The 25,993-nt window shown below is 41.0% G+C and overlaps 1 protein-coding gene across 2 annotated transcripts in view; it reads left to right on the top strand.

Moving 5' to 3' along the window:
• The window catches only part of LOC128696195 (translation initiation factor eIF2B subunit alpha-like), an 82,908-nt gene that overhangs the window by 15,496 nt on the left and 41,419 nt on the right, over positions 1 to 25,993 (top strand). Inside the window, exons 2-4 of one of the 2 annotated variants that reach the window (XM_070094831.1) lie at positions 2,857 to 2,979; positions 3,281 to 3,405; positions 8,418 to 8,647. In XM_070094831.1, the coding sequence (XP_069950932.1) occupies positions 2,857 to 2,979; positions 3,281 to 3,405; positions 8,418 to 8,647 (478 nt within the window). The remainder of the gene's footprint in view (positions 1 to 2,856; positions 2,980 to 3,280; positions 3,406 to 8,417; positions 8,648 to 25,993) is intronic. The other variant, XM_070094832.1, reaches the window with a different exon arrangement.

Consider the following 25,993-nt stretch of genomic DNA (forward strand, 5'->3'; position numbering starts at 1 on the left):
ATCATGCATGGTAACTAACTGCTCATACTCAGGCAGTGTTTCTTTTGAAATTGATTATTGAGCTGCACCTTTAAATTCCTTCAGGTAGGGTCTTACATACCATTTTTTTTCCCCAAGTGTTTCTACTTCAAGTGAGTCATATAGGATATCAAAGAGGAAGTTATCTCTTGCTACAAATCTCCAAGAAGAGTCTTAGAGATAGAATTATTGTTCAGAGTTCTGTTAATGTATTGTAGAGTGACCTGTGGAAATATAAACACTTAAGCAGTATAATGTGATCCTTTACTGACAATGTTTCGCCCATGCATTGGGCTTTAAAGTCATCTGTCTGTGACTTGATAAAGCCCACTGTGTGGGTGAAACATTGTCAATAAAGGATCACATTATACTGGTTACAGGAAAGTGGGTGCAGGAGGGAAGAGGAGCGATTGGTGGAATGATGATGTAAAGAGAGTAGTAAGGGAGAAAAAGTTAGCATATGAGAAGTTTTTACAAAGTAGAAGTGATGCAAGGAGGGAAGAGTATATGGAGAAAAAGAGAGAAGTTAAGAGAGTGGTGAAGCAATGTAAAAAGAGAGCAAATGAGAGAGTGGGTGAGATGTTATCAACAAATTTTGTTGAAAATAAGAAAAAGTTTTGGAGTGAGATTAACAAGTTAAGAAAGCCTAGAAAACAAATGGATTTGTCAGTTAAAAATAGGAGAGGAGAGTTATTAAATGGAGAGTTAGAGGTATTGGGAAGATGGAAGGAATATTTTGAGGAATTGTTAAATGTTGATGAAGATAGGGAAGCTGTGATTTCGTGTATAGGGCAAGGAGGAATAACATCTTGTAGGAGTGAGGAAGAGCCAGTTGTGAGTGTGGGGGAAGTTCGTGAGGCAGTAGGTAAAATGAAAGGGGGTAAGGCAGCCGGGATTGATGGGATAAAGATAGAAATGTTAAAAGCAGGTGGGGATATAGTTTTGGAGTGGTTGGTGCAATTATTTAATAAATGTATGGAAGAAGGTAAGGTACCTAGGGATTGGCAGAGAGCATGCATAGTTCCTTTGTATAAAGGCAAAGGGGATAAAAGAGAGTGCAAAAATTATAGGGGGATAAGTCTGTTGAGTGTACCTGGTAAAGTGTATGGTAGAGTTATAATTGAAAGAATTAAGAGTAAGACGGAGAATAGGATAGCAGATGAACAAGGAGGCTTTAGGAAAGGTAGGGGGTGTGTGGACCAGGTGTTTACAGTGAAACATATAAGTGAACAGTATTTAGATAAGGCTAAAGAGGTCTTTGTGGCATTTATGGATTTGGAAAAGGCGTATGACAGGGTGGATAGGGGGGCAATGTGGCAGATGTTGCAAGTGTATGGTGTAGGAGGTAGGTTACTGAAAGCAGTGAAGAGTTTTTACGAGGATAGTGAGGCTCAAGTTAGAGTATGTAGGAAAGAGGGAAATTTTTTCCCAGTAAAAGTAGGCCTTAGACAAGGATGTGTGATGTCACCGTGGTTGTTTAATATATTTATAGATGGGGTTGTAAGAGAAGTAAATGCGAGGGTCTTGGCAAGAGGCGTGGAGTTAAAAGATAAAGAATCACACACAAAGTGGGAGTTGTCACAGCTGCTCTTTGCTGATGACACTGTGCTCTTGGGAGATTCTGAAGAGAAGTTGCAGAGATTGGTGGATGAATTTGGTAGGGTGTGCAAAAGAAGAAAATTAAAGGTGAATACAGGAAAGAGTAAGGTTATGAGGATAACAAAAAGATTAGGTGATGAAAGATTGAATATCAGATTGGAGGGAGAGAGTATGGAGGAGGTGAACGTATTCAGATATTTGGGAGTGGACGTGTCAGCAGATGGGTCTATGAAAGATGAGGTGAATCATAGAATTGATGAGGGAAAAAGAGTGAGTGGTGCACTTAGGAGTCTGTGGAGACAAAGAACTTTGTCCTTGGAGGCAAAGAGGGGAATGTATGAGAGTATAGTTTTACCAACGCTCTTATATGGGTGTGAAGCGTGGGTGATGAATGTTGCAGCGAGGAGAAGGCTGGAGGCAGTGGAGATGTCATGTCTGAGGGCAATGTGTGGTGTGAATATAATGCAGAGAATTCGTAGTTTGGAAGTTAGGAGGAGGTGCGGGATTACCAAAACTGTTGTCCAGAGGGCTGAGGAAGGGTTGTTGAGGTGGTTCGGACATGTAGAGAGATTGGAGCGAAACAGAATGACTTCAAGAGTGTATCAGTCTGTAGTGGAAGGAAGGCGGGGTAGGGGTCGGCCTAGGAAAGGTTGGAGGGAGGGGGTAAAGGAGGTTTTGTGTGCGAGGGGCTTGGACTTCCAGCAGGCATGCGTGAGCGTGTTTGATAGGAGTGAATGGAGACAAATGGTTTTTAATACTTGACGTGCTGTTGGAGTGTGAGCAAAGTAACATTTATGAAGGGATTCAGGGAAACCGGCAGGCCGGACTTGAGTCCTGGAGATGGGAAGTACAGTGCCTGCACTCTGAAGGAGGGGTGTTAATGTTGCAGTTTAAAAACTGTAGTGTAAAGCACCCTTCTGGCAAGACAGTGATGGAGTGAATGATGGTGAAAGTTTTTCTTTTTCGGGCCACCCTGCCTTGGTGGGAATCGGCCGGTGTGATAAAAAAAAAAAAAAAAAAAAAATTATACTGCTGAAGTGTTTATATTTCCATTGTGTTGGTATTTTATACCATTTATTTCCAGAGTGACCTGTAGTTTAGACAAATATAATGCATGCTCTGCTTAAAAAATACACTAATTATTATTACTATTACTGTATAAATATTACATATACAGTAATTAAATATTCCTGACAAACATGTTAGCCTTTTTCTTGAGGCATTAATGCTCCTTGACAGACATATCTACCTTCTTGAAGCAAATTGAGAGTGATGACGACATGTCTCCAGCTATTGCAGCCATGAAGGCCCTTATGGAATCATTGAGACAGGATGACTCAACAACACTACAAGAGTTTATTGGTAAATAATATAATCTTTATTGTTTTCTTGTTTTAACACATTGGACATTTCCTACCAAGGCGGGGTGATCCAAAGAAGGAAACACATTCATTATTATCTCTGTTGTATTGTAGTCTCTAATCTGTAAGAACATTTAAGTATATAATAATGTACGTATATGATAAGTCTTGTCCACTGAAGATGTTAAAGCATTGGTGTATTATCATTAAAAATGCAATAGCCATTGTATCTTTATTTGTATTTAAGCTGCTTTTGTTCAGTAATATAAAACCTTGCCTTATTTTGCATTTTATGTTATTAGAGAAGATGAAAGATGCACGAGAGGCTTTGAGTGACACTGATGTATCAGTGGTGTCAGTGTCTTCAGGATGTGAACTGTTCATGCGTTTCATCACGCTCAAACATCTGGAACTGGAACAAGCAGCGGTAAGCTAGAGTTATATGAATTACAGTGGACCCTCGGATATCGGCCACTGCGGATATCGGCTGCTTTTTTGGCCGAAATTCTATCCTGGATTTCGGCCGGCAACTCGGAAATCAACTGTATTGGATGTGTCTGCCTACCAGTAAGCTGCGTGCATGAGTCAATCTGGCTGTGTGTCTCAGTGAGTGAGCAACACTCCGCGCATTCATCCAAACATTTCGTTATAAGCCATTGTTTTTTGTGGTTGTTTATTGAGTGCGACTGTGAAATAAGCCACCATGGGCCCAAAGAAAGTTCCTAGTGCTACTCCTTTGGTAAAGTGAGAAACATGATAGAATTCAGTAACAAAGCCTTGTCCCACTTCAGGCAAATCTTAAAGAGACACCAAAAACAGACCTCTGTGGACAGTTTTTTGTGTGTATGTAAAATTATAGTTAATCTTTAAAAACTGTATTTTTTGTTAATATTTTTGGGTGTCTGGAACGGATTAATTGTATTTACATTAATTCTTAAGGGAAATATTACTCCGGTTTTCGGCCTCTTTGGATTTAGGCCTACCTACTGGAACGGATTATGGCCGAAATCCGGGGTTCCACTGTATTCATGTAAGGACTCTCATTTTTGCATGTATACACTACAAGCAGGTCTCATTGAGCAAAAGTTTATTTTAATATGACTGATGCTGTACAGTGCTAGTCACAACATTATGCTGGCCCTCCCCCACACATGTACCAAAACACAAACACATACCATGAAAGATTATAATATATATATTTGCACACTTACTGAGGTTTTAATACTTGGTGCTGCTTCCTTTACGCTTAATCACGTCCCTCAGCCATGTAGGAAGACTCTCACACAGATTCTTGAGGGTTTGGGTTAGGAGGTATATTATTCCATGCTTCATGTAGAGAAGCCTCCAGCCATGGGATGGAACTGATATCCTTGCCCAGTAAACTTCGTTTCATTATTGACCAGAGGTTCTCAATAGGGTTTAGGTCTGGGAAATTGCCTGGCCAGTCATTAAAGAACCTTACAGTCCTTAAGCCACTGAACTACAGATTTGATGGTATGACACGGTGCACCATCCTGCATAAAAACTATAGCCCCACACTTGTCAATTGCCTTAGGTAAATTGTCACACAATAACTCCAGGTAATTATACTGGTTCATATAATAGTTTTTGGGAAGCACAATGACTTCACCAACACTCTGAGCACTGAAACACCCCCAAACCATGAACAAGTCTGGGTGTTTGGTAGTTCCACAGGTGTAGCGTGGGACTAGCTGGTCACTACCTCTGGGCCGGTACACGTCCCCCACGGTTACAGGTGATGGTGAAGGTTGCTTCATCACTCCAAAGTACTTCAGACCACTGTTGAGGATTCCAGTGAAGATATTTCTTGGCATAATCCAGCCTACATTTCTTCTGTGGCTTGCAGAGGATTGGTTTCTTAACCTGGTGGTGACTGCTGTAGTCCAGTTCTGACACACGTCTGTTAACAGTTTTTACAGACACCTCTGAGAGAAGATTTAGGTTATTTTCTTTCAGTTCTCTTGTAGTTATCTTAGGTGTACTCTCTAGCTTCTTCTTTAACATTGTTAACCCTTTCACTGTCCCATAATATTACGGTTTGCAAGCCAGTGTCGGTCCCGTAATATTATGCCAAAATTCTAGTTGCTTCAAATCTTGCGGGAGAAAGCTGGTAGGCCTATATATGAGACAATGAGTCTGAGTGGTCAGTGTGTGCAGTATAAAAAATCCTGTAGCACACAGTTCATAATGAGAAAAACAATTCCGACCATGTTTTTCGTTTAAAACTGATTTTGTGGTGTATTTTCGTTCAGTATTTATGGTTTTATTCTTGTTTTCTTGGTCTCATTTGATAGAACAGAAGATATGTTACAGAAATAGAGGTGATTTTGAATGGTTTTCAGACTTAAAGTACCTTGAAATTGAGCTCAAAGTAGCAGAAATGTTTGATTTTTGCCGATGTTCAAGAATAAGCAAATGACATCACGCATCCAAAACATGTCAATTGGTGGGTCTTACATGCTTTCACAAATGCGCTGATATTATATATACCATTTTTACAATAATGCAGTAGTCTGCATAACAGTAAATCTTCTATTTTTTGTGTGAATAAAAATTCAAAATGGAAAGCAAGTGTAATATAAGAGGGGCCTGGAGACGTGACTAATGAACACAAAAAATATTATTTTAGTGCTAGGAATATCTGCATTGTTTATTCTGGCCCCTATTTTAAAATTGGCCTTAATTGAATTGTGTATGAAATTGGCCAAATTACCAATTTCTGATCACTTTATTAGGTAGTTGAAATCAGTAAATGGGTGGTTTCTTGTACTCAGTCGATAGAACAGTTGGAGTTCTAGCGAAATAACTATGAGATTGGTCAACTGGAACAATGGAATTGGCCAAAAATAGGGCTCAAAATGGGCAAAATCAGCGAGGCGTCAATATCGCTGAGACCATTAACTTTGCAAGAGCGTAATTCTGTAAATTTTCCATCAAATTTTGTACTTTTGGTGTTATTACCACCAGGAAAAGATTCTCTATCATTTCATAAGAAGAAAATAATATTTGTTTTTTTTTCGAAAATTCTTTGACACTGAGAGCAAGTTTGTGAGCATGGGTCTCAACAGTGAAAAGTTTAAGGTATGAACAGATGTCTTCTTCGAGGGGCCAGACCGAGGTTTGGCAGACAGTAACTCGATGCTGCCACCAGCCTTGAAATGCTGCACCCAGTTCCTCACTGAACACTCATACACACCAACATTCTCCACTATTTCTCTCGTCTGGTGCCCAGCTTTGTGAAGTCCTATGATTTGAGCTATAGTTTCAGGTGTTAAAGACTTCCCTTTACCCATAATCAAACATATACATGTATAGCCCCAAAACCAAAGGGAACACTGGACAAAAGATGGGGCAGATGAGAGACAAAGTGCAACACTTCCTCTCACCACTGCAGCCACGTAAGCACTGAGGACTGTGGAGTGTGGTGGTAGGGCGTGACGTCATGCTAATGGCTGCTATTCTGCATAATGCACTGTTGAAAAAAGACCCCCCTGTATAGTAGGCCTTTGATTTTCGTCACAGCATTATGCCGGGGCACTCACCCGGCATATTGCCATGACTAGCACTGTACATTTGGGGACACACATGATCAGCCTTATCAATCCTAGGAGAAGTGATTATTAGGAATACTACAAACAGCCACCTTTACATGAGTTATGTTCTGGAAAAATGTAGCTGTACATGAAAACGTGATAGGTGGGGTGAACAACCTATGGGAAAAATTAAGCTACGTTGCATGCCATCTCAAAAAATAGCCAATATATTTTCGTTTAAATACTCAATTCACCTAAAATAATAAACTAAGTATGGTACAGATGTTATAGGCACATTAAAGTTTGTTATTATAGTATGATTCAGGCAGCATTGCAATACCTTATCTTAAAGTCTGATTGCTGTTGCTTAAGTGAGTTGACATCAGTGGAGATGTTTGGTGTGGGCCTTCTGGGCCACACCACGAAAATTCTCTGCTGCTTTGTAGTCAGAGGCTCTCACCATTTAACTTTATGAAGCTTATTGTGCACCCTAAAATGACATTGTAGCATTCTTTGTGCTGTGATGTTTAAATTAAAGTCCATACCTCATCTATATCAATGCGTTGATACTGCTATTTTCTGGTAAATCTCCCCCACCCCCTTTTTTTTTTTTTTTTTTTTTTTTTTGTTTTTTTTTTTTTTTTTTTTTTTTTTTTTTTGCCTCTATGGATAAACTTCCTTTTATCCACAGATGCCTCAGCACTTCTCCAACATTTTTCTTATTTTTCCTTTGTGTATTCTGTGATTGACCTTACCTTTTGTAGACCCACCTGCCAACATGTCTATTCCCAAATATCTAAATACAGTGGACCCCCGCATAACGATGGCATCGCATAGCGATTTTTCCGCATAACGATTACTTTTATCGCAAAATTTTTGCCGCGCATACCGATTAAAAACCCGCATACCGATTTTCGTCCGAGACGCGTCCAATGTGCCCTCAGCCAGCCTCACATGTGCCGCTCCGTCCCATTGTTTACCAGCCAGCCTCCGCGGTAACATCCAAGCATACACTCGGAATATTTCGTATTATTACAGTATTTTCGGTGCTGTTTCTGGAAAATAAGTGACCATGGGCCCCAAGAAAGCTTCTAGTGCCAACCCTGTGGTAAAAAGGGTGAGAATTAGTATGGAAATTAAGAAAGATTTTGAAGGGTTTGGGGCTAACCCTGAGAAGCCTATGCCAGTTGTGGAATCCATTGTGCCTACTTCAAAGATTAAGGAAATGTGTGCAGAGTGGGTTGAACTGCAAACCTTTATAGATGAAAATCACCCTGACACAGCTGTTGCAAGCCGTGCTTGTGACTATTTCAATGACAATGTTATGGCCCATTTTAGGAAAGTCTTGAAGGAACGGGAGGTACAGAGCTCTATGGACAGATTTGTTGTGCGACAGAGGTCCAGTGACTCTCAAGCTGGTCCTAGTGGCATTAAAAGAAGAAGGGAAGTAACCCCAGAAAAGGACTTGCTACCTCAAGTCCTAATGGAAGGGGATTCCCCTTCTAAACAGTAAGAAGATAATGCTCTCCCCTCCTCCCATCCCATCAATCATCACCAGATCTTCAATAAAAGTAAGTGTCATGTAATTGTGCATGCCTTTTTCAGTTTGTGTGTATTAAAATTAACATTTCATGTGGTAAAAAAAAATTTTTTTCATACTTTTGGGCGTCTTGCACGGATTAATTTTATTTCCATTATTTCTTATGGGGAAAATTCATTCGCATAACGATTATTTCGCATAACGATGAGCCCTCTTGCACGGATTAAAATCGTTAACCGGGGGTCCACTGTACAGTCACTGTCTCTCTACTTTTTCCCTCCAGTCTGTTGTTCATTGTCTCATTGCTAAAAAATGTAATAAAATGTGTGTTCAATTTTCTCACAGGATTTTGCTTCATGTCGAGAAATTCTGCTGAGACGTGGAGAAGATTTTATAAAAAGTATGGAAGAGAATCGCAAGAAAATATTGAGATCAAGTAATACTCTGATTAAAGATGGTATGACCATTCTCACTCACTCAAGATCACGCAATGTTCTGGCTGTCATGACGGAGGCAGCTAAACAGGGTAGACAGTTTGATGTTTTTGTCACAGAATCACAGCCAGACTGTTCTGGGTAGGTATAAATGTACTGCATTTTGTTTTGAAAGCTCATTAAATATGAGTAAACTATTTACACTCAAAGCAAAAAAAAAAAAGTTTAGGGGGTAAAAGTCCCAGTTCTGTCTGCTTATCTCTCTAGACCAAGTAATTTCTGTACAGTAATTGATTGTGTTGTTTGCATTGAATCTACACTTTATGCATTGGTCCTACTCTGGTTTTTTAATTATTTTATGTGGAATTTATAGTTGTTAAAATTAAACATTGTATTTATTGATCAGTCATTCTATCACAGTACAGTATGGTATTTTCTTTGTGCAGGGTTCCATGAACCACTTAAGAAAAGCAACCGCCATTAGATGACTTCTTATTTCACCAGTAATAGACTTGATTGCTTTTTGCACTGATTTTCTTCTGTTTTCCCATACCTGCTTACCTGTCCTCCTTGTCTATTTTGCCAGCTGTGTGGGCTCTTAAGCAACAGACAGCTGCCTGATTCATGCAAAGAAAGACTTGCACTGTTTTGGAGAACTTCATTCAAATTCATCAGTATAGCAAACCTTTTTTCACCACCACAGCACGTAATGCAGTTTTATTGCAACATGAAAAGTGCAGTCAAAACTTTTGATAGCATGATTAAATCTTGTAGTACATGCTGTAGATTTTACACTGCTCATTAAGCCAGGAGGGCAAGGAGGAATAACATCTTGTAGGAGTGAGGAAGAGCCAGTTGTGAGTGTGGGGGAAGTTCGTGAGGCAGTAGGTAAAATGAAAGGGGGTAAGGCAGCCGGGATTGATGGGATAAAGATAGAAATGTTAAAAGCAGGTGGGGATATAGTTTTGGAGTGGTTGGTGCAATTATTTAATAAATGTATGGAAGAGGGTAAGGTACCTAGGGATTGGCAGAGAGCATGCATAGTTCCTTTGTATAAAGGCAAAGGGGACAAAAGAGAGTGCAAAAATTATAGGGGGATAAGTCTGTTGAGTATACCTGGTAAAGTGTATGGTAGAGTTATTATTGAAAGAATTAAGAGTAAGACAGAGAATAGGATAGCAGATGAACAAGGAGGCTTTAGGAAAGGTAGGGGGTGTGTGGACCAGGTGTTTACAGTGAAACATATAAGTGAACAGTATTTAGATAAGGCTAAAGAGGCTTTTGTGGCATTTATGGATTTGGAAAAGGCATATGACAGGGTGGATAGGGGGGCAATGTGGCAGATGTTGCAGGTGTATGGTGTAGGAGGTAGGTTACTGAAAGCAGTGAAGAGTTTTTACGAGGATAGTGAGGCTCAAGTTAGAGTATGTAGGAAAGAGGGAAATTATTTCCCAGTAAAAGTAGGCCTTAGACAAGGATGTGTGATGTCACCGTGGTTGTTTAATATATTTATAGATGGGGTTGTAAGAGAAGTAAATGCGAGGGTCTTGGCACGAGGCGTGGAGTTAAAAGATAAAGAATCACACATAAGTGGGAGTTGTCACAGTTGCTCTTTGCTGATGACATTGTGCTCTTGGGAGATTCTGAAGAGAAGTTGCAAAGATTGGTGGATGAATTTGGTAGGGTGTGCAAAAGAAGAAAATTAAAACTGAATACAGGAAAGAGTAAGGTTATGAGGATAAAAAGATTAGGTGATGAAAGATTGGATATCAGATTGGAGGGAGAGAGTATGGAAGAGGTGAATGTATTCAGATATTTGGGAGTGGACGTGTCAGCGGATGGGTCTATGAAAGATGAGGTGAATCATAGAATTGATGAGGGGAAAAGGGTGAGTAGTGCACTTAGGAGTCTGTGGAGACAAAGAACTTTGTCCTTGGAGGCAAAGAGGGGAATGTATGAGAGTATAGTTTTACCAACGCTCTTATATGGGTGTGAAGCATGGGTGATGAATGTTGCAGCGAGGAGAAGGCTGGAGGCAGTGGAGATGTCATGTCCGAGGGCAATGTGTGGTGTGAATATAATGCAAAGAATTTGTAGTTTGGAAGTTAGGAGGAGGTGCGGGATTACCAAAACTGTTGTCCAGAGGGCTGAGGAAGGATTGTTGAGGTGGTTCAGACATGTAGAGAGAATGGAGCGAAATAGAGTGATTTCAAGAATGTATCAGTCTGTAGTGGAAGGAAGGCAGGGTAGGGGTCAGCCTAGGAAAGGTTGGAGGGAGGGGGTAAAGGAGGTTTTGTGTGCGAGGGGCTTGGACTTCCAGCAGGCATGCGTGAGCGTGTTTGATAGGAGTGAATTGAGACAAATGGTTTTTAATACTTGACGTGCTGTTGGAGTGTGAGCAAAGTAACATTTATGAAGGGGTTCAGGGAAACTGGCAGGCCGGACTTGAGTCCTGGAGATGGGAAGTACAGTGCCTGCACTCTGAAGGAGGGGTGTTAATGTTGCAGTTTAAAAACTGTAGTGTAAAGCACCCTTCTGGCAAGACAGTGATGGAGTGAATGATGGTGAAAGTTTTTCTTTTTTGGGCCACCCTGCCTTGGTGGGAATCGGCCAGTGTGATAATAAAAAAAAAAAATATTAAGCCATAAGCTGTGTCCCCCAGCCACCAGCTGTTTGTGTTAAGTGAAATCAGATTATTTCAACTAGACAGTTTTTCCTTGCTAAATGATGTTTCCAAAAATTGATGTAACTTACATATGCTTAATTTACATAAAACACTCGTGAAAATAAATGGTATAAAATACCGACACAATGGAAAAATAAACACAGAAGCAGTATAATGTGATCCTTTATTGACAACGTTTTGCCCACACAGTGGGCTTTATCAAGTCAGATCTATTTGTGACTTGATAAAACCCGCCGTGTGGGCAAAAACATTGTCAATAAAGGATCACATTATACTGCTTCTATGTTTATTTTTCCCTAAAACATTTATGTAAAATGTTTGAAGAGAATATCAAGTGTGAATTAATATCAAGCTTCTATAAAAAGTTCATCATACATTATCATAGTTACACTGTAATTGCATATTCCTGTACCTTTTACAGTGATGCATCTACTCTTGTTTCTACAGTTGTTGATATGTTGGTGATTAATAATGAAGAGTGAAAAGGCGTGTGCAGTGGAACCTCGGTACTCGAACAGTTCCATACTCGAACAATTCGGTATTCAAATGCTTTGTTCGGTAAACAAATCGCTCGGCAGTAGACTGTTTGCTTGGCACTCGACCAAACAAACATGACCTGCCAGAACTTTGCTGTAAGCTTATTTTGTGTTTTCATGTGTTTTTTGGTGTTTTTTTTATATTACAGTACATGTACAGTGGTCCCTCAATAATCGTCCGGCCTGAAAGTCGTCCATTTCGGAAATACGTAGTCCTGTTATTTCGTCTAAATATTGGCTCGCAAATGGTCCAGTAACTCGCTAATAGTCCTTCGTCCGGGACGCGTACTCACGCTCTGAGCCGCCTGGACCTTCCCTTCCTAGCCAGTGTGCCATTGTTTACCAGTGAGCGACGGTCCCCTCACGTGCTCCAATGAAATATTTCATAATATTCCATTTATTTTAGTGCTTGCAAGTGCTAAATAAGCTACCATGGCTCCAAAGAAAGCTCCTAGTGCCAAGCCTTTGGTAAAGAAGGTGAGAAATACGATTGAATTTAAGAAAAACATCATTGAACAATATGATAGTGGTGTACGTGTGGGCGAACTGGCCAGGATGTATAACAAATCCCGTACAACCATATCTTCCATCATAGCCAAGAAAAAGGAAATCAAGGATGCTGTTGTTGTAAAGGGGGTAAATATGCTGACAAAAATGAGATCACCAGTACTCGAAGATGTTGAGAAGTTATTATTGGTGTGGATAAATGAGAAACAATTAGCAGGAGATAGTCTTATGATGTTGCTTATTTTTGAAAAGGCTAGGCAGTTGCATGACGATTTGGTAAAGAAATTGCCTGCAACTAGTGGTGATGTGAGTGAATTTAAGGCCAGCAAAGGCTGGTTTGAGAGACTTAAGAAGCATACTGGCATACACAGTGTGGTAAGGCATGGTGAGGCTGCCAGTTCGGACCACAAGGCGGCTGAAAAATATGTGCATGAATTCAAGGAGTACATAGAGGCTGAAGGACTGAAACCTGAACAAGTGTTCAATTGTGATGAAACAGGCCTCTTTTGGAAGAAAATGCCAAAGAGGACCTACATTATTCAGGAAGAAAAGGCGCTGCCAGGACACAAGCCTATGAAAGACAGGCTGACGCTAATGTTCTGTGCTAATGCTAGTGGAGATTTCAAAGTGAAGCAGTTACTAGTGTACCATTCTGAAAATCCCAGAGTGTTCAAGAAAAACAATGTTATGAAGCGTAAATTGTGTGTGTTTTGGAGATCTAATAGTAAGGCATGGGTCACAAGGGACATTTTTGTTGAGTGGTTCAATGAAGTGTTTGGCCCTAGTGTGAAGAATTACCTCCTGGAAAAGAAATTGGATCTTATGTGCCTCCTAGTAATGGACACTGCACCTGCTCATCCTCCAAACTTGGATGACCTAATTCTGAAGGAGTTTGGGTTCATCACAGTAAAGTTCTTGCCCCCCGAATACCACTCCTCTCCTCCAGCCCTTGGACCAGCAAGTCATTTCAAACTTTAGAAAACTCTACACCAAAGCAATGTTTGAAAGGTGCTTGAATGTGACCTCAGACACTCACTTGACCCTACAAGATTTTTGGAAAGAACACTTCAGTATTTTCCATTGCGTAAGCCTTATAGGTAAGGCTTGGGAGGGAGTGACTACCAGGACTTTGAACTCTGCTTGGAGAAAATTGTGGCCAGATTGTGTCCACAGGAGGGATTTTGAAGGGTTTGAGGCAGCCCCTGATGAGCCTATGTCAATTGTGAACTCTATTGTCACACTGGGGAGTTCCATGGGGTTGGATGTGAGTTTGGGGGATGTGGAAGAGTTGGTGGAGGACCACAACGAAGAGCTAACCACTGAGGAGCTGCAAGAGCTTCAGCAGGAAGAACAACAGATTGCAGCTCAGAATCTTGCTGCAGAGGAGGAGGAAGAGAGATGGAAGAAGGTGCCTTCTTCAGAAATTAAGGAGATTTTTGAAATGTGGGGTAGGATGGAAAGATTTATGGAGAAACATCACCCAGAGAAGGATGTTGCAAGCCATATCGGCAACTTGTACAGTGACAGAGTCTTGGCCCATTTTAGGGAAGTTTTAAAGAGACGCCAGAAACAGAGCTCTCTGGACACTTTTTTTGCGAGACAGGACCCAGTGACTCTCAAGGTGGTCCTAGTGTCATTAAGAAACAGAGAAGAGAAGTAACCCCAGAAAAGCAATTGGTACCCGAGGTGTTGATGGAAGGGGATTCCCCTTCCAAACAGTAAATAATCCAATCTGTCTCCTTCTCCAGTCTTCCATACACAAAGAAGAATCGCCAATAAAGGTAAGTGTTATTCTGTTAATGTTTAATTCATCATGTGCCACTGTATTGTATATGTACTACATCTATATTTCATGTAAAAAAAATTTTTGTTTTAATACTTCTGGGTGTCAGGAACGGATTAATTGTATTTACACTATTTCTTATGGGGAAAATTGATTCGTAAATCGTCCATTTCGATAATAGTCCCACTTCCAGGAACAGATTATGGACGATAATTGAGGGACCACTGTAATTGTTTAAATAAGTCATCATGGGATCTAAGAGGGTTAGTGATTACAGCCAACCAAAAAGAAAATTAGTTGGGAAAAACTCGTTCGTTACTTCGTTCAAGTATTGTGGCTCCACTGTACTATGAGAGTGTTGTGTAGTGGAGGTACAGTATGTATCTTGCCAGAGATGCAGCATTACACCAGCTGACTTGTGATAAATGGTTTAAAAACCGACAAGATGAAGATTGAGACACTTGTGCAACATATGAGAATCTTTATTGAGGAAACATTTCGCCACACAGTGGCTTCATCAGTCCAATAAAAATCAGAAGGGTGTGAGGAGAGGAGTTTGAGGTAATCAGTCCCTATGCCTGGAGTTGATGTGTTCAGTCCATCAATCTTGTAGAAAGTACAGCATAGGGTCGTAGAAGTGGCTTATATACTGCAGTCAGGTGAGGCGAAGTAGGAGGAGGCGGGGTCATAGTGGTACCATCCACTAGTCGCTGTCAGACACTGCAACATCAAGGGATCTTGATACAAAGAATTCTTCAACCTTGTCCAACCTTTGGATGAAGACCTACTTCGACTAGTGGATGGTACCACTATGACCCCATCTCCTCCTGCTTCGCCTCACCTGACTACAGTATATAAGCCACATCTACGGCCCTATGCTGTTTCCTCAATAAAGATTCCCATGTGTTGCATAAGTGTCTCAATCTTCACCAGCTGACTTGCCAAGCACATCACATATTAGAAAGATTCTCCATATCTTGCTTGGTTTTGCAAGGTATTGTTATTTGGCTATCTAATACAATAAGGAAGGATGCATGGGTAAGTCTCCTGCCATTTTCTGTCCTTGTTCACTAGTATTATCAACATAGTAATATTTCAGAGAAGGTGTTGTTAGACACTCCCTCAAAGCCAGCTCTCTATCTTTGTCTCTCTTTGTCTGTCCAGTGATTTGAGGAGAAGATACATTTCATCCTTCCTTATTGTCACCTTTGACAACTTGCTGGATCAGGAACTTGCATACAATACAATACACTTCAATTTTTATTTCTTTGCAAGTTTACACTGAGATTCTGTAGCTACAATAATGAGTTGCATTGCATAGAGAGCCTCTATCATTCCACAGCATTATGGGCAGGCTAAATTAATGGCTTACAGACTACTTAATACTAGAGAAATTGATCATAGTTTGTTTAAGTTGTACATCTGTTTTTATTTAAGGCAGACAGTAAGTTAATTCAAGTTACAATCTGGGGATATTACATTGGGACAATTTGAAAGTATTTTGAAGGTTGTGTGTATCAATAATAAAATTTAAGTTATATTATTAGAATATAATATTGAGCATTAGTGAAAGTAGTTTACAGTATGAGAATGCTACAATATGATGTAAGGCAGTATAGTTTTGTGCAGGAATGTATGAAAGTATAGTAGTACCAACACTCTTATATGGGTGTGAAGCTTGAGTTGTAAATGCTGCAGTGAGGAGGCGGTTGGAGGCAGTGGAGATGTCCTGTCTAAGGGCTATGTGTGGTGTAAATATTATGCAGAAAATTCTGAATGTGGAAATTAATAAAAGGTGTGGAGTTAATAAAAGTATTAGTCAGAGGGCTGAAGAGGGTTTCTTGAGGTGGTTTGGTTATTTAGAGAGAATGGATCAAAGTAGAATGACATGGAGAGCGTATAAATCTGTAGGGGAAGGAAGGTGGGGTAGGGGTTGTCCTTGAAAAGGTTGGAGGGAGGGGGTAAAGGAGGTGTTGTGGCTGAGGGGTTTGGACTTCCAGCAAGCGTGCATGAGCGTGTTAGATAGGAGTGAATGGAGACAAATGGTATTTGGGACCTGACGAGCTGTTAGAGTGTGAGCAGTGTAATATTTAGTGAAGGGATTCAAGGAAACCGGTTATTTTATATAACCAGACTTGAGTCCCGGAAATGGGAAGTACAATGCCTGCACTCTAAAGGAGGGGTTTGGGATATATTGTGTATTTTTATATGTATGTACTTGGTTGTTTAATATATTTATAGATGGGGTTGTAAGAGAAGTAAATGCGAGGGTCTTGACAAGAGGCGTGGAGTTAAAAGATAAAGAATCACACACAAAGTGGGAGTTGTCACAGCTGCTCTTTGCTGATGACACTGTGCTCTTGGGAGATTCTGAAGAGAAGTTGCAGAGATTGGTGGATGAATTTGGTAGGGTGTGCAAAAGAAGAAAATTAAAGGTGAATACAGGAAAGAGTAAGGTTATGAGGATAACAAAAAGATTAGGTGATGAAAGATTGAATATCAGATTGGAGGGAGAGAGTATGGAGGAGGTGAATGTATTCAGATATTTGGGAGTGGACATGTCAGCGGATGGGTCTATGAAAGATGAGGTGAATCATAGAATTGATGAGGGAAAAAGAGTGAGTGGTGCACTTAGGAGTCTGTGGAGACAAAGAACTTTGTCCTTGGAGGCAAAGAGGGGAATGTATGAGAGTATAGTTTTACCAACGCTCTTATATGGGTGTGAAGCATGGGTGATGAATGTTGCAGCGAGGAGAAGGCTGGAGGCAGTGGAGATGTCATGTCTGAGGGCAATGTGTGGTGTGAATATAATGCAGAGAATTCGTAGTTTGGAAGTTAGGATGAGGTGCGGGATTACCAAAACTGTTGTCCAGAGGGCTGAGGAAGGGTTGTTGAGGTGGTTCGGACATGTAGAGAGAATGGAGCGAAACAGAATGACTTCAAGAGTGTATCAGTCTGTAGTGGAAGGAAGGCGGGGTAGGGGTCGGCCTAGGAAAGGTTGGAGAGAGGGGGTAAAGGAGGTTTTGTGTGCGAGGGGCTTGGACTTCCAGCAGGTATGCATGAGCGTGTTTGATAGGAGTGAATGGAGACAAATGGTTTTTAATACTTGACGTATCATGTGGGAGTTCGACACGTGGATTAGGTAAGAAATACTCACGTAGGCTGGTGGTACGTATAATTACAGATAATGTGTGTAACGCCATTACAGCCGTGGCCTATCTCACTCGCTCCTCTCGTAACACTGACTGACTGGCCGCCCACGTACCCATATGTGAGAGGGTCTTTGAATACTGTCAGGTCAGCTCAATATGAATAGACAGTGACTCAGGCAGAGACGGTTGGTCGTTGAGTCAACGGGCACAGTGGTTACTGGTAACTGGTTACTACTACTGAGAGCGGTTACTGGTAACTGGTTACTACTACTGAGAGCTCGGCGATGCTAACGTATGTCGTCCCGACATACAACTAATACAAACTAGAGATGGCAGGTATACGGCTTGGGCTGATTCTATACAATGTCAAAGTACACAACAATTAAACATTATAACATACATAAGTAGAACATTGGAATGGAAGCTTACGTAACTGAAACTGTAATGCTATACAAGGTATACTATAGTACAACTTAAAACTCAACAAATGAACAACGAACTCAACGTTGAGATTACACAATAGAAGTGATAAAAAAAATTTGATCGATCGATCTGTATTCATGTGATCTACGGATTCTGAGGAAGGAATATATACAAAGAAAGAGTGTTTAACAGAAAGGCAGATTCGGTGCACTCAAATCTAGACTGTTAACTCTCAGAATGCGGAGAGAACATGAACACAAAAAAAAAATTCTTGAATACTGATAAGTTGATACTGTAATTATTCATCTATACAGGTTATTTACATATATCCCCAACTCTGCTAGGGTGAGATTGACATATGCAGAATGGGTGTCATCTCTGGGAGGATCAAACTCTGTAGCATTGGCTAACTCATGCTGTATTTGAGGCAAATCTGAATTAGAAGTTACAAATGATACTTGAGGATTTCTCAATACCTGTCGTGTACGTAGGGAATAACGACATTCAGGTTGATCGTCTGACTGAGTATCAGAGGAAGAGAGTACAGGATCAGGAGGATTGTCAGAGTCTGTCACATTAGTCTGGGTTGGAACATCATTATCATCACATACTAACTTCATATGATCTAAATGCGATTCTTTATACTGACCAGTACTAATCTCTCTAACCTTATACTTATTACCAGTGATATGTTCAACTACTCGATAAGGACCAACAAACTTTTGATCAAGCTTTGGCATTGCAGACGTTTTGTTAAAGTTAATCAGCATAACTCTCGAACCTACTTTGATTTTGGATGGCTTTGCTCGAGTGTTTGCGACTCTTGTAAATTCAGCTGTTGATTTATGAAGTGTTTCACGGATTCTTCTAAAAACACTTTGAGCTAAGCTGGTACGAGTTGCTATGAAATCATCAGGGTTGTAATTTGGTTTCGGATTAGAATATAACAACTCATAAGGCAAACGTTTATCTACACCGTACAATGCATAATGTGGAGTGTCACCTATAGAAACATTGTAAGCAGAATTTATAGCACACTGCACATCAGGTATAACGTCATCCCAAGTTTCACTGTTGGGATTGATAGTGGCTCTCAAGACATCAAGTACTTTCTTATTGGTTCGTTCCGCTAACCCATTGCTGGCAGGATGATGAGGAACAATGGTGGATTTAGAGATCTTGTACAAGGAACACAAATTTTCAAGAATCTCATTACAGAATTCACCTCCATTATCTGTTACTAGGGACTTAGGGGTGGTATGCCTGCAGATAATGCGTTCTTTAAACGCTTTAGCTACTGTCTCGGCAGTCTTATCTGCAATAGGAACTAACTCACAATATCTGGTGAAATGGTCTACCATAACACACAGATGTTTGTTGCCTTGGAGGGAACATTGGAAATTAGTTAACAAATCTAGCGCAACTCTTTCCCACGGTTCGCTAGTAGATGGATATACTTGGATTGGATTAGGACCATTAGCATTGCCTTTATGTTGCATGCAGACACTACATTTCTTAACATACTCAGAAATATCAGTTGCCATTCGAGGCCAAAAGTATTTCAATCTGGCTTGTTTTACTGAACGATCCATACCAGGGTGTGCAACACCTGGTACATCGTGAACTAGCTGTAAGGCTACATTCACTAGTGACTGTGGAATTACTAACTGGTATACTCTTCTGCTAGGAGTACCCAACTCGGCTGTTCGATACAGTAATTCTTGGTTCATGACAAAGTCACTGATGGGTGCTGGTGGCTTCACAGTCAGAATAAGATCTTCCTGGAGCAGGAATCGAATCACACCAGACCACATGGGATCTGTTCGTTGAGCATTCTTTACATCTTCAGCACTAAATGGAGGGTCTGCAGTTACTATACTAACATGTCGCGATAAGGCATCTGCGACTACATTTGACTTGCCAGGTAAATGCTCAAAGGTGGGATTGAACTCTTGGATAGTCAAGGTCCATCTGGCTAACCTTCCAGTAGGTTGTTTGTTCTGGAATAAGGGTATCAGTGGAGCATGGTCTGTCAAGACATGAACAGAGTACTGATAAATAATGTCTCGGAAGTGCTTTAAAGACCATACTATTGCTAAAGCTTCTTGCTCAGTTACTGTATAATTACGTTCAGCCTTCGTAAGGACTCGGCTAGCAAATGCAACTGCGTTGTACTTGCCATCGGTCTTCTGAGCTAGTACGGCACCTATGCCAATTGAACTAGCATCAGTTGTCAGATAGAAGGGCTTAGAAAAATCTGGAAATTTCAAAATTGGAGCAGATGTTAGCTTTTCTTTTAGAGTTTGGAATGCTCTTTCTTGACGGAAGGTCCAAACAAAAGGAGCATCTTTCTTAAGCAACTCAGTTAGAGGAGCAGCTATGGAAGAAAAATTGGCAATGAAAGATCTATAAAAACCTGCTAAGCCCACAAAGGATCTTACGGCATCAGCAGTTTTGGGAGTTGGAAAATTTAGTACTGCAGTTACTTTACTTTGGTCAGTCGTAACCCCTCTAGGAGTGACTACGTGACCAAGAAACTTAATTTCTGATCTGAAAAATTGACATTTAGACAGTTTGATCTTTAAATTGGCTTCTTCAAGCTTACCAAGTACTACATCAAGTCTTTTCAAGTGTGTATCCACGTCTTTAGACATGACGATTACGTCATCTAAGTACACCATAAGTGCATTACCTATGAAACCTCTAAAGATATTAGTCATGAGCCTTGAGAACGTGATAGGGGAAGATCGTAATCCAAACGCCATACGGAGGAAGTGATAATGACCTGTAGGAGTGGAGAATGCAGTTAGCTCTTGGCTGTCCTCGTGAAGAGGGACTTGCCAAAACCCTTGTAACAAATCCAGGGTTGAAAAGACTTTGTTATCTCCGATATTACGTAAAAGATCACCCAGTACTGGGAGTGGAAAGCGATCTGGAATGGTTTTCGCGTTTAACTTCCTAAAGTCAATCACTGGGCGCCAAGTACCATCCTTCTTAGGTACTAGTATCAAGGGTGCATTCCAAGGTGAATTGCTAGGTGCAATAACTCCATCATCAAGCATTTGATTGATCAATTCTTCTGCGACAGCAACTTGTGAATGAGGCATTCTGTACGCAGGTATGTAGATAGGTCTAGTACCAGGTTCAAGTGGAATACGATGGGACAATAAGTTCGTTATACCCATCTTCTCACCTGGTAAAGCAATGGCTTTACGACGATTGTTCAACAGAGTCAACAAACGCTTGACTTCATCTGGGAAGTCAGTGGGAGCTAAGTCTTTCTCCTCAACTGGTGGAACAGATTGATCCAGTGAAGTGGATGAGGTCTCCCCGGCAGAAATAGCACCGACCCACTGGTCAGGTGACAACTCATCCTCTACCTGAACAGGGTAAGGATAGTGAACAAGGTCAACAAGATTGGTATTTGCTCTGAGGTGAACACTGTGACCAGAAGTGTTGGCCAGGTAGAAATGGATCTTACTATCTCTTACAACATGTAAGGATGGTTCAACAAATAGACCTTTTACTTTGCAGGAATCACTGTCAACTAGGACGTTATCACCATCTGGAACACTAGGAACAACAACAGACACTCTAGTGAGAGCACTAGCCGCAACAGAAACGTCTTTCTGCAGACGGCATGTGACATCAACAAGAGATGGCATTACTAGTTGCAAGTAATTGTTTTCTGACAAGGCATCCCCTGTGGAGAAACTACTACTCGAACTAGCAGGCATTGCAGGGATAGGTTGTGCACTCAAGGCAATCTGAGTGTCCTCGGACACTTGAGGCATCGGACTATCCTGCAAGTCTGAAGGTATAGGTGGAACACTGATGGGAGTGACAGAATTACCAGTGCCTGACCGCTTGGGTACGCTACTGGAGAATGCATTAGCTTGTAAGGACTTAATCCATACATCATACTCTGCAGCAGTATAACAGATTTCTGATCCAAGCTGGTAACCCCAGAATGGAACGATCAAGTCGTCAATTTGGGCATGCCATCGATAAGGGTCGAGCACAATGCGTAAGTCTCGCATGGAAGCAAATCCCAGTAGAAGGTCACCAGGGAAAGTAATCTGGTCGACAACAAGGAAGGAAGCAGTGAAGTCTCTACCTTGGATAGAAAAGGTTAGGGAAGTCCGACCTCGGACACGCAGGTGAGAACCAGATACTACTCCACTAAGGGAGGACACATGAGTCGGTTCTACGAGAAGGACATGTCGTAACTGCTTATCCTTAAACAAACTAGACCTAATAATATTGACTTGCGCACCAGAGTCCATGAACAAATGAACGGGCGCATTATAAATAGATGCTTGCACTATAGGGCCTATGGTTGCATTGGAAGTTATGTGCAAACAAAAAGGTGGATTGTCATCAGAAAAGACTTGTTCTACTTCATCCCCAAAATCATCTACGTCAGAGACATGTGAAGCAACATCATCAGCAGGGTTGTCATTCTCGAGACTGCTTAAGGCTTCAAAGGAATTGTGAACGGGGATGGTGTACTCATTATCACCTACTGTCACCATGGGACGGTTTGACTGGGGCGCTCGAATTCCCCCGAATTGGAAGAACGAGCCTGGTTCTGGTTAGTTTGAGAATTGGAAGAATGAGCCTGATTCTGGTTATTTTGAGAACCACGATATCTGTTTCCTCTACGGGTTCTGCGGTTGGAACGGCCACGGAAAGACCTAGAGTACTGAAGGTTATAGAGAGCATTGCACTCAGATGTGTCATGTCCATGTATTCTATGATAAGTACAGTAGGGAAGATCTGGGTACTCATCATCAGTACGACATCTCTTAGGGTAACTATCAGGACAATTAATTGCAATATGGCCACGGAAACCACAGTTGTAACAATTCCGCCGACTATGGTTACTGAATGTACTATGAATACTACGAGGTGTATAACGACTCTGTACACTGGTTCTTGGTGATCTCTGAGATGGTTGACGACCACGATTTGTCTCTGTGGCGCAAACAAGAGGTGGTGCAGACTGAGGCATATGTGTGACATTACTTTTGATACAAGGGAAAGTACCCTGGGGGCACAAGGAACGTACATGATTTAAGGCTGTAAGTGGTTCCATCGTCACAGTTGGAGGATGAGCCTCATAAGCACACACGGAAGCAGGCGGCATTAGTTCTTTGATTGCTCCAAAAGCTGCTATTTTAGCAAGTGATTCTGTAAATGGTTTAGCCTCTTCAGGGAGAAAAGATGATGATTGGACAGCATTGATAAATGATGATAAAAGTTTGTCTAATCTAACAGCAAATGCACTCAACGATTCATTACTCATGGGTGTAGCATTCACTAGTTCCCTAAGAACGACATATGGATCAGCTGTTTTTACTGGGACAAGGAAAGAACGAATCAGTTCCTCATATTGTGACCACTTAGTAAGATTCCTGAAGTCACGCATATCAAGGAGATCAACAACGTGAACAGCAGCAGGGGATCGATAAAGAGCTTCTTTAGCAAGTCTGATAAGACTTTCCTCTGAAGGAGGACCTTCAACTAGAGCACTAGCACGAGAACGAATGGCTGCAAACCATGCTTCAAGACTATGTACATGGCCATTGAATAAAGGTAACGCAACAAGGGAATCACGAGTATAACTATAGTATGTCGGTATCTGGGTCGGTCTGTCAGTCGCTAAGGAACTGTGAGGACTAATGACAGGGGCAACAGTAGCCTGAGAGGTCGGAGTGTCGACATTCACTAAAGTATCACTTGACGGTATGTGAGACATAATGGCAAAGTAGCACGAGAACAAATAAGGCAAAAATAATGAACAATAAAAATGATATAAAATTCTAGAATTGAAATAAAAGATATACAACTAATTCTGCAGAAGGAATAAAAAAAAAAATGTCTAAGATACACTGCAAGAGGAAGGACAACTCAAGGTCAAGAAAAATTTTACATTGAAATATACAAGTAAAAATATTACTGGAGACTGAATTAAATGCAAAATGAGCTGTCTTTACTCTTGCTAATAAAGAAATTAATTAATTAAATTTTAAATCAATGTAAAAGTATAAAATAAAATTATTAAATTGTTAACTGGGAAATTTAAGTATTTTCTAAGAATGCATAGACAAAATTAAAATATAAATCATAAAAATATCAATAAAAGAAAATAATTCACTGCAGAACAAGTGCAACAAATAAAGTGTAGAAATAATCACTGCAGTAATAAAGTGTCACTGGGAAAACTCAGGTTAAATAATGAAATAAAATTATGAAGAAAAAAACTGATTGAACACTTTAACTCTTAATTGTAAATTAGACAAAACAATTTACTCAAACAGAGTAAGGAAAACACTTTACGTTAAAAGTAATTGAAATTGCATCAAGAGTGAATTTGTTCAAGAAATATAAAAATATGAATAAAATAAAACAAAGGAACAAAACGGGTAGGTTAACACTTACAGTGGCAGGGCACACTTCATTATTATAATATATTCTTACAACAAAATCCTGCTGTGACTGATACGACAATACAACAAAATCTTGCTGTGACTGATACGACAAAAATTTGCTGGCAAAAATAATGGTACACAGTCTGCGAAAAAATTAGAGGAATGAGACACTGCTGGCATACGAAAAAAAGACACACATAGAAATAAATGGATAATTTAGTATACTGGGGTGAATATCACTGCATGAAATACAATGACAATTACTGGAGAATACAACGCTGAAAGAATACAATAAAAAAAATGAATCACTTCACACAGAGTGACTGACTGGTACACTACACAATAATACTTACTAGAGACAGGAGTAGCATAAAGAAAAAAACACAGATAAAAAAAAAAATATAAGATAAGTGAAAACACTGAAAAATACAAGGTTTAGAGTACACAAGAAATTTACTATAAATGTCTCACACATGCAAATGTCTTTAAATGCAAGAAAAATGTCTCTAAACTATCACTGAAGTCTGTAGTGGTAGACGGGCGGTGAGGGGTGATGAGGTGAAGATGTTGTCCTGTGGGCGGGTGGTGTTTCCTCCTACACTCACACTGTTGTCGTGAAGAAATGTGCTTTCTAGGTGAACTCACATAACTGGCTTTATCGTTCGTGCACAGCTACAATCTCTTGACCAATTATGTGAGCCAAAACAGTAGTAGGACCCGGTACAAGGGTGCAAACAACCACAGGTAGATGAGGTGAGTGTCTGGTTGTGGGTGGGTGGTGGCTGGTGGTGGGAGTGGTGGAGGTAGTGTGTGGTGGGTGAGACTCTCGCTGGGGCACTGCCGCGCACCCCACTCTACCCACGAAGGTGGCTTGATAAGCCACTCTATGCCACAGGAATGGTGAAAACCACTCTTAGCATCCAACAGGGAGCACAAAGCGATATAGACAATACTTCAGAGGAACTTGGCTTACTTCTTACTGCGTGGCTTACTTCTCTCTCGCAGCTGGGTTAGAAGCTGGGTTGGCTGACTGGCTTACCCCACGAGAATGGCTGGCTGGAAGACGTGTAACGATGCACAAAGCACGGAGGAGCAGTTGGATGACAGGAGACAGGCTGGATGATAGGCTGACTGGCGTTCACTTCCACAGTCTGGCTTACTGGCTTAATTGCAAAATCCGGGTCAACCCCTCGGAGATTGAAGCAATTAGCACACGACTAAGCCAGGAAGCTTGAAACGGCTGCAACAGGCTCGCAGGCTGGAGGTGGTGAGTGAGGGTAGTGCTGGTGGGTGACGGTTCACCTTTGACCCTGCCGCTACACACAAACAGCCTTCTAACGTCTTGAATTACCCTTAAAAACGTAAATCCACGCTCCACACCGCTGTCACCATTTATCATGTGGGAGTTCGACACGTGGATTAGGTAAGAAATACTCACGTAGGCTGGTGGTACGTATAATTACAGATAATGTGTGTAACGCCCTTACAGCCGTGGCCTATCTCACTCGCTCCTCTCGTAACACTGACTGACTGGCCGCCCACGTACCCATATGTGAGAGGGTCTTTGAATACTGTCAGGTCAGCTCAATATGAATAGACAGTGACTCAGGCAGAGACGGTTGGTCGTTGAGTCAACGGGCACAGTGGTTACTGGTAACTGGTTACTACTACTGAGAGCGGTTACTGGTAACTGGTTACTACTACTGAGAGACGTGCTGTTGGAGTGTGAGCAAAGTAACATTTATGAAGGGGTTCAGGGAAACCGGCAGTGCCGGACTTGAGTCCTGGAGATGGGAAGTACAGTGCCTGCACTCTGAAGGAGGGGTGTTAATGTTGCAGTTTAAAAACTGTAGTGTAAAGCACCCTTCTGGCAAGACAGTGATGGAGTGAATGATGGTGAAAGTTTTTCTTTTTCGGGCCACCCTGCCTTGGTGGGAGTCGGCCAGTGTGATAATAAAAAAAAAAA

The sequence above is a fragment of the Cherax quadricarinatus genome, chromosome 48 (assembly GCF_038502225.1).
Source record: "Cherax quadricarinatus isolate ZL_2023a chromosome 48, ASM3850222v1, whole genome shotgun sequence".
In the NCBI taxonomy this organism is placed as follows: domain Eukaryota; kingdom Metazoa; phylum Arthropoda; class Malacostraca; order Decapoda; family Parastacidae; genus Cherax; species Cherax quadricarinatus.